Raw genomic sequence first — 10,299 nt, 5'->3', positions numbered from 1 at the left:
ACCTGCCTAAATGGCTCCAATGCTTAAGTCAGTTTGGGGATCGATCGGTCGATAAGTGTAACTACTCTAATAAATGCGAAATTAAGATCCTCACCAACCTACCTTTGGGCCCTATTTATAGTTTCCGGTGTGGGCCTATAATTAGGGCTCCTTAATCACGACCCAATGATCCCTTAATTGTGATTACTGGCTTGTTTAATTTTAATTAATCCGGCTGACTGGTCCAGGTTTTTTATTTGGTCGATCGACCGATGGTCGCTTGGCCAGGCGGGTTATCTTTTATGAGTTAACAGCTTTAAGTAATGAAACGTATTTAATCTGTGTGGCCGATCGACCGATGGTCCTTTTTACGGACTTGTACCTTAACCAGTGAAATGTGTTTCATCCGTGTGGTCGATCGACCGGTGATCCCCTTTGTGGGTCTACATGTTTCATCTGTGTGGCCAATCGACCGATGGTCCCCTTTATGGGTCCATATGTTTCATTTGTGTGGCCGATCGACCGATGGTCCCCTTTATGGGTCCACATGTTTCATCTGTGTGACCGATCGACCGATGGTCTGTTCAGTATGCAAGCCCTGCCAGTCTTATTCGATGGACCAATAGGCTATGCGATGCCGATGGTCCAATGGGCCATACAGTACATTATTACTTCATTATGTAAGAAACTATTAATTTGAAGATTATTAAGGTGAATTTTGAAGGAAAAGTATAAATTATTGATAAATTCAAAATAAATAACTAAATTAATCAAATTTCAAGAATAATTTGAATTTGTTGGAAGGGTTCAAAATAGGATAGGAGTGACTTGCGAACATATAGACTAAAACTTAAAGATGTTAGAATTTAAAAATGATACGAGTAAAGTTAAAAAAATAATTATGCCTCGCAAAATGTCTTTCTGTATGTGTTAAATTTAATAATTTATTTATTATATATTTTTAAAATATTATTATAATGGTAGTGCAAATGAAATTTTATATGAATTGAACATTTACAATTGCTAGTTTATATTTATTTGTAGTTTTAAGTGTTTTTGCACCCACAAATTTGAACCATGTTTGTTTAAGGTCATTTAAATTAAAAATTAATTCTCTAGCATATGCAATGTGAATGATGTTTGTTTTACTCTTCTGAAATTACTTATATGATTAAAAGTTATATAACAAACTAATTCAACTTTATAATCCAATCATCAAGTTTTTTAAAATATTCATTTTGATAAAAGTTTATGAATAAAAATTAAAATGCATTTTACTTTCAAATGGTGGAAACTAAAATAATCAGTTTAAATTTGAAGGACCATAAAAAAACGTATTTTAAACTCCAGTGACTGAAAATATATTACACATTAAATCGAATTTTAAATAAAGTTTTATTTTTTTTGAATATTTATAAAATATGTGGACTTTATATTTAAATAACTGTGAAGAAATTATCATTTTAAATTTATCAAAAGATTCCAAAATTTCATCGAGTAAAATATTTCTTTTGTATAAAATAGACAAAGAATATCATACAATTTATTATATATAATTTTTAAAATTTTAAAACATAATAAAAAAATAAAAATATATAATTTGTATGCATATATATAAATGATAATGGTCAGAGAAAATCGAAAAATAATAGTTAATCCATGCATAAAACAAGATAAAAAGGCTGATACCAATTATGATAATTTTTTTTTATCATGTTATTTTTTTCATTATTATAGAAACATGATATGGATATTTTAATCAATATTTATAAATAGTTTGAATTCATTATTTTAATTATCATTTAACGATATTATTATATAGGAAAATAAAAAAAAGGTTTAGTTTTAATTTTAATAAAATATTTATAAGATTTTATATTTTATTTTTATTTTTTAAATCACAATATATTTATATAATAATGAAATATTAGGTCAGGAATAAAAGTATATAAATAATAAATTATTTTACTTTAATTTTGGAAATAATAGTACTTTGTTCAGTGAAGCAAAACAGTGAATATATGTCCCTGTTTATTTGAAATAGGGTTTGTACTTTGTTCAGTGAAGCAATGTATTTAGGTTTGTGATTGAACATGGAAAACCCTTCCGACATTGAATGTGTTTCACCCTTTTTCTTTTGAATTTTTGTTCTCTCTGATTCTCATGGCGTTGTTGTCGCATTGCACTCGTCGTCTCATCTCACACACTTCCTTCAAATCACCTCTTCGATCCATCAATCATTCCCTTCTTCTCAACCCTACTGTGCTGCAGCGTCCATCCCCACTATTTATCAGGTAAACTCTTAACACCGAACCTCCAAAGCTACATTCTTTTTGAGATTTTGTTTATACCCAGAAACTCGATCTGTTGCAAAGTTTTTTAATTTTCATGAATGCTCATTTTTATGTATACTCTATGTTATAGCTCCAAATGGGAAATTGAAATTGAATATAGAAAAAAACTGATGTGCTGATAAAGACAGTATTGGAAAAGGTCCTATTACATTGAGTAATCATTAGCACCTTCAAGAAGGATAAAGAAGGAATCTAGGAGACAAGAATTCGGAGAAACCCAAATATGCAAAAATATGCAAAGATGACAGCTATAACAACTGTCAAAGAACAGCTCATCAGATACAGTGGGACGGGACATTATTTTGGAGACTTCTGAAAGCTTTAATTCTGTTGGTCCTGATGTTTTTGTGTGAGCTGATATTGCATCATGGGCTTTTGTTTTTCTGATAGTAGTACCGTCTTTTCTGCGTTCTGTTAGTTCATATTCTTAAGTATTGACAATGGTTATTTATAAATAAAGTTTTAAATTTTACCAAAGTTAAGTGTAGAAGTCCTTCAGGATAAAACTTAACATGTTTATATGTAGTTATAAAAGCTTGCTATATCATATATTTTGTGTAAGTAGTTGTTAGCCTTGTTTGTATTATATGACTTAATGCATATTATATTACATTTCCTTCAAAAGAAAATATTCTGTGAACTATTGGTGAACTGATTTTATACTATTATACAATTACAAAATATCACATATAGGTAAGTTGGTTGAGTTTTATACTAATTAGCTCATAATCTATATTTACCATAATTTCTAATTATAGTTGATCAACTTGTGTGTACCTTGTAAAAATTTTGAATGCTCACAAAACTAAAAAACTAAACACTTTTGTATTGTGCTGATGTATCAAACTGTTGTTCTGAGCAGAACTTTTGTATACCAACTAGGAAGTGTACAGTCACTTTTGCCTCTACATAGTGCAGTGGCCACTTCAAGATTGGTGTCTAGTCTCAGCATTAATTCAAGGAGTTGTGGAGCTCTTTCACTGGCTACCCTCTGCTGCGACTTCCCTGGACCCTAGGGTCTTTGTAACTTTGAGGGACTGTCTCCTTTCTTATGATCAGTGTTCCAACGGGGCTCAGGGGAAGAGAATAAGCACAACTCAACATATGGAGTTCTTCTTATGACTGACAAAGACCAATGACTGTGTTGATTTTTGGATGAGTTGAGCTGCGAAGAGTTTAGCCTCGATTCATTTTCTTCTTATGGACCAGATGTAACTTTGCTTGTTTATTAATTTTTGTATGGACAGCCTCTTTTTGAATCTTTCATGTGATAAATGCCCCCATTGAATCTAGGTGATTCAACCTGCCAAGTGCCAATGTACTTTGTACGAATGAGAATGTACTGAGCATCTATGCACCTAAATAAAAGGTTTAAGGCTCCCGTTGAGAATTTAATGGAGTTTTTTCATTTTTAATTGTGCATATGAGAGCATCTAGGGTGGATACAGTCAAGGAATTGAATTTGGTTAGAGAATTTTCTGAAACAGCAAACTTTGGGATAGGGAGGTTTCAATGTGAAAAAATTGGCCAGACCTTCACTGATATAACATAAATGCAGAGTCTTTCATGTAAACAATGTTGTAGTTGTGTAAGTTTACCATATTAACAATATTTGAGTGTATTTGACTGACTATTTTTAACTACTGACTGCACAGGCAATAATTAGGAGATAAACTTAAACAGAACTTTGTTAATGATTAAGTTATCATACCAAACCAAAATTATATCAAGTAAACTTCTATGAACAAACATTGTAGTTCAGTATTATATCAAGTAAACTTCTATGAACAAACATTGTAGTTCAGTGTTATAACAAGATGAAACTTCGTAACAGTGTCATTTAATTTGCTTGGTTACTACAAAAAATGAAGATGAATTCGATCCCTCATCGATATCCTGCAGAAAAAAACAATTCTGAGATTCAAAGTGCATGTTTCGATGATCATTGTATCACTTCAAAAAGTACGTTCAGAATAAAAGATAAAACTATCATTCACTAAGTATTGTTCAACTATCAAATACATTCAAAATAGTTTATTCAAACTACACTAAGGGTTGTAGTAGCTAACAAGATCACAAACAAAATGAGTTTTCTGATGTGTGTATATTCACTTTCCTTAAAGACTTATTCGTAATGTATTGTACAAGTATTCCAATATACAAATATGAACTTCTCAGATTTGTTGAGGATCTTAGAACTAGCAAAAAATTCTCAAAAAGTAAATAAATAACTCAAGATTTAATAAACAAAATATAAGGGAGATAAGAAGATGAGAGAACAAGAGAGAGGAGAAGAATGAGAATGTGAAAGTGTGTTTTTTTGGATGAAGCATAAACCCCTATTTATAGACGGAGGAGGGATGGTTGTCTCGCATAGAAACAAAACTACACCTGCCCAACGTTCACCTTGCCTTGTAGAAGAAGTATCACTCATTGCGAAAAAAGCTAAGCAAAGGATTTGGATGGTTTTGGAGATGAAAATTGCACCACATGGATCTTGCTTTGTTACTGAAAAAGAAAGAGACATAACTACATAAGTTGATTTTAGTTCAAGCACTCCAGAGATGGACTATAGTGCCGCAAAATGCTTTTGCAATATATATAAACTCTACTTTAACAACAATCCCCCACATATTGCAAAAGTAAAAGAGAAAAGTAAAACCAAAAGAAAGAAGAAAAATCATGAATCTCATATAAGATGTAATGCATCAGAGTTGGTATAACGACCTATATAAACCAGTCTTAGATTGAGAAACATAACATACAGTGTAGTTGGTATAACAAGCTATGTGAACCAAAGACACTTGATGTAGTTAGCGGTTTATCAATCACAATGCACCACCACAATTTCTTTTGTTATTGGTGTGTTATGCTTACTAAGTCATGTGTGTACCTGGTATTCATGAGTGCTCTAGATTATGTCAATATCTCATATAAGTGATCCCACTCGACACTCATATAAATCATTTTATCAAGCATATGCTGCAAATCACACACCACCGTAAGGGATATGAAAATCATTGAAAACTTTGGTTAAACTAAAATTCTTACACCACATAGAATTTTAATAACAAAGTTTAACCTCTCAATAATGCAGACTCTAACACTTCCACACACAACATAAGAATGGACATAATTGATTTAAAACCAATTTAGTGCTACCAGAATTAACAAGTGACATGTTTTACCATATGAACCTTATTCATGGGATCTCTAATCACAAAGGTCGGGTTACCATCACTTGTTTGTTTTCAAGTGGCTTAAGTCTCCTTTCCCTTGATGTTTCTAGAATCATATTTCTTCGCAAGGGTTTAGTCAAGGGATTCACTAGATTTTATTTTGACTTCACATAGTCAATGGAAATAGCTCCACTATTTAGCAGCTGTTTTCACCAAATTATGTATCAATTCTATATGTTTGTTCTTTCCATTATAGTTTTTGTTTTTAGATATAGTTATTGTTGGTTGCAATCACAATGTACTCACACAAATAGGGTTGGTTTGATTCCTAATGGAATGTTAGCTAAGAATTTTTTCAACCACATAGCTTCAGTGCCAACCATTTCAAGAGCAAAAAACTCAAATTTCATTGTTGATCTTGCAATAATTGTTTGTTTGACTGGTTTCCTTGTAATCGCACCACCCCCGAGTGTGAATACATAACCATTTGTGAATTTTGTCTCATTTGAATCAGAGATCCAATTAGCATCACTATACCTTTCTGGTATGACAGGAAATCCACTATATTCAATAACATAATCCATTAAACCTCATAGATATCTCATAAGTCTTGCAAATGCATCTCAATGTTTCTAACTAAGACATTGAGTGTACCTATTCAATCTACTTATTGCATAAGCAATATCAGGTATAGAAAGCTCTTTAAATGCAGTAAGATCCTAATTATCTGGGTATGCTGAGATTGATAAACATAGATTCTCCTATATTTTTCTTTAATTTAGAGTTAATATCATAAGGAGTGCTCACTAGTTTGAAGTCATAATACTCAAACTTCTTAAGAAGTTTCTCAATGTATTGTTCTTGGAATAGTAATGTCTTATCTCCCTTCGTGATGATTTTAACACCTAAAATCAAATTGGCTTCACCTATGTCTTTCATTTCCAATTTAAATCACAAAAACAATTTACTTCTAAATACTACATCAATGCATGTACCAAAGATTAACATATTATCCAAATACAAACATATAATGACATAATCATCATTTTCAAATTTAGAGTACACACATTTATCAACATCATTAGCTAAAAAACCATCACAAAATAACACATTATCAAGTTTTTAATGAACGGGTTAAGGCTCACATTGAGAATTTTTAATGGAGTCTTTTCTACGTTAATTGTGCATATGAGAGCATTTAAAGTGGATACAACCAAGGAATTGAATTTGGTTAGAGAATTTTCTGAAACAATAAACTTTGGGATAGGGAGGTTTCAATGTGAAAAAATTGCCAACACCTTCACTGATATAAGATAAATGCATAGTCTTTCATGTAAATAGTGTTGTAGTTGTGTAAGTTTATATATTATTAATATTTAAGTGTATTTGATTGACTATTTTTTATGATTAAGTTATCATACCAAACCAAAATTATATTAGTTAAGTTTCTACTATTATTGTTTTGTGTGATATCACACACAAACAAACAATTTTATCTTTTTTTTGCTTAGGTGCATCTTAAGCCACTATGTATGAGACAAGAATGTAACTTTTTTTTGACTCCATCCAAGTTAGGAGAATGTGACGGTAATGTGGTGCATCCAATGCCTTGTTCATCAGATGGGTTCAATCTCCTTACAAAGTAATAGTATTTCAGTAGAAACATCATTGTCACCAATTTGCAACATATATAAAAAAGAAGAAAGCCACAATAGTAATGGTTAACAAATGTTGAGTAGTAATCTCACGTGCTCCCTGAATTTGGTACAATGGATTAAAGGAAAACCAATCCTTGAATTGAAAGTTTAGTGATAACATTCCTTAGTAATGGTAAATTTGGCGTTTGGAATGTGAGTAAATCATAAGAAGGTCTAAGAACAAACATTGTTGTCCAGAGTCATAGAAAGATGACATTTTAATAATGTCTTCTAATTTGCTTGGCTATTACCAAAATTGAATATGAAATTGATCCCTCATCCAAATCTAGTAGAAAAAACAATTATGAGATTTTGGGTCTATTGTTCCACCCGTTATGGACCGTTATTGGATCACCCAATAATATATAGCCTGACGCTCGAGATGTATATGCTTTAATGTGATGAGGTGTTGAGAGTCCTACACTGACTATAGATAATGTCAATTTACAATATATAAACGAGTGCACAACTCACCTTAGAAATTGGTTTTGTAGGGTTGAATTATTCTGATTGTCTCGTTTCTCTATGTAATCGTGAAAACTTTAGCCTCATGAACAATCACTATAGTTAATTGCCTTTCTTGTTGTATGACCAAAGAAAAGTTAATATTCAAAAAAGGCTCCATGAAGAAGCACTCGAGTTTATACAGTGTTAGAGATTTCACTCAACTCATTTGAAAAGCACAAAACATATTCTGATTCTCTATAACTTATGATGACTTTGGACAATATGCAGTTGCACAATATGTCACATTTGCAAATCAAAATGAGTTTCAACGATTCAAGTTCCTCCCATATAATCTTTAAATATGTATAAAACTTCGTCACACTTCTTTCTCCCCATTTCACATAATGTATCTCTTGTTGTAAGAGATTTTGAAATAATCTTCTTTTGAAAATCTCTCTTGTAAGTCTTCCCACAAATTGTTTGCCATGTCGATGTAAACAACGCTTTCAATAATTTGCGACTCCAAGGTTCTCGTAATTTTGATGCTAACGTTTATGAACTGTAGTTTATTTTTTTAACAATAAGGCTTGTCTCATGTTTTTACTCCATGAAAGGTAATTTGTACCATTGAGTGGTGACATAACAATAATTACTTAAGGATTTTCCCCGGATGGAGCTAAAAGGGCTTGATGGATTAGAGAAGAAGTCCATGACATTTTACATTTTTGTGGTGGTATTTTTGTGTTTTTACGGTGGAGAATTTCACCAGGATAAAGAATGAATGAATATATGAGATGTAGAACTATCAGAAGGATGGTAAAAGAGCATGCGAGGAAGTAAAGCAAGTTGAAAAACCCACTCTAATATCATATTGCGAATGACAATTCATTTATCTTGAAAACACATTCTCGAAATATTATTGCAAAGGAAAACACAGAAAGAAAAAAATAACATATCTTTAAAACTTGTGTATAAAAAATAATTATTTTATAAGGTAATTTTCCTATATTATATATAGAAATACAAAATAAAAACTTATAACAACATCATAACTACAAACAATTCAATAAAATAAATTCATATGAATTTGTTTTTAATATGGTTGATGATTTGAAATATATTAGAATATGTTTGGTTTCATTATTTTCTTTTATAATTAGAAAAAAATGGTTATTTTGAATTTAATATCATTCCTCGTGGGAGATAAGAATGAAAAGGAATGAAAAAAAAGGTTTAATTATTGTTATGCTCATTGTTTTTGTTAAAAAGTGTTAAGTCAGTCTTCTAGTATTTTTTTTGTCTCAATTTAGTCAAGACTTTTTTAAAATGGATTAAATTTGATTATTTTTGTTAGTATCCTACAACGAGGTTAAACTTAGTGTCCCGCATCAATTTGTGAATTTTTTAAATTTTTAATATTTGTTTTCACGTGTCACTCTACACTTGTGTCACATGACACAATCAATAGGTCGTGACAGTAGCAGTGTAATATGATAATGTCACGTGAATAAATCCTCAATTTAATTGAAAAAATTATAAAAAAATAGAAATAGGTAATAAATAGTTAGTTGAGTGAGTCTTACCATTTTTTAAAACTATTTCTACCCTTTAGTTTCAAAAATATATTCATACATCTACAAAATCAAATAAAGAGCCATGGTTTATAAGGTAGGGGTGAAGAAAGTCAAGAAGGATGAATAAGCAGGTAAAAAAAGGAAGAGAATAAAATAATTAAAAAGTAAAGTGAAAAAGTTTCATTGGTTAAAAATATAAAGTGAAAAAGAAAATAAAAAGATAATTTATTTTTATAAGTAATAAATTTGTAGAATGATTTATAAATTACATAATAGTAATAGCAAAACATAACAATTAAAACTAAAAAACTATAATTAAAATAATTCATCCCTAAAAAATCATTGAAACAGAAATACTAGTGTATTTTTAATAAAAAATAAAAATAAGATTTATATAATATTTCACAATTCCGACAACGATTCCATTTATGGTTAAACCATCAAAGGGATGTTTGAGTTTGTGCACTGCAACTTGAGATTCAAGTAAAAGTAACACCTAGGATATTTATGGTTAAAATACTTATTATATTTTTTACATATTTTTTCTTCCATATAAATGTAACCAACTTTATTTTTGAATAAACATTTTTACAATTTAGTATAAATTTTAATTTTTTTATTTAATAATTATTATAATAAATAATTTTAGTTATATATTTTTTTATTATTTTGTAATAAAGTAAACACATTATTATTAAGTTTCTTCTGGTAAATGAAAAAAAAAATGAGAACTACCACTCTCGTAATCTTTTATTGCACTCTCTCTTCATTTGAGAAAGGTCTAAATTGTTTGAGTCAAAAATATTCTACTTGTGTAATTTGAAAATTTATTTTGTATAATTTAAAACTAAAAAACATATTTTGTATTATATACTTTCAAAATGTATTACAGATTAGATTATATAATTTCATACCTTTTAGATTGCATAATTTAAAATATTTTTTAATTATATATTTTGAAAATATATTTATGATGAAATATGTTTTCAAATTGTATAATTCAAAATTTAAAATATATGTTTAGATTCATAGATATATTATAAATTTTATAATTTAGAAATGTTTTTTT

The 10,299-nt window shown here is 29.8% G+C and overlaps 1 protein-coding gene across 1 annotated transcript; it reads left to right on the top strand.

The window, feature by feature from the left end:
• Positions 1-2,005: 2,005 nt before the first annotated feature.
• Positions 2,006-3,728, top strand: LOC114166414 (protein NONRESPONDING TO OXYLIPINS 2, mitochondrial-like). Its single transcript, XM_028051147.2, has 2 exons — positions 2,006-2,273; positions 3,196-3,728. The coding sequence occupies exons 1-2, from the start codon at positions 2,143-2,145 to the stop codon at positions 3,347-3,349; spliced, it is 285 nt and encodes a 94-aa protein (XP_027906948.1). The 5' UTR covers positions 2,006-2,142; the 3' UTR covers positions 3,350-3,728.
• Positions 3,729-10,299: the final 6,571 nt, after the last annotated feature.

Source organism: Vigna unguiculata, chromosome 10, assembly GCF_037176805.1.
Source record: "Vigna unguiculata cultivar grain cowpea cultivar isolate G323 ecotype 2 chromosome 10, ASM3717680v1, whole genome shotgun sequence".
NCBI lineage: Eukaryota > Viridiplantae > Streptophyta > Magnoliopsida > Fabales > Fabaceae > Vigna > Vigna unguiculata.
Note: the sequence above shows the minus strand (reverse complement) of the source record. Positions and strands in the feature narration are given on the sequence as shown.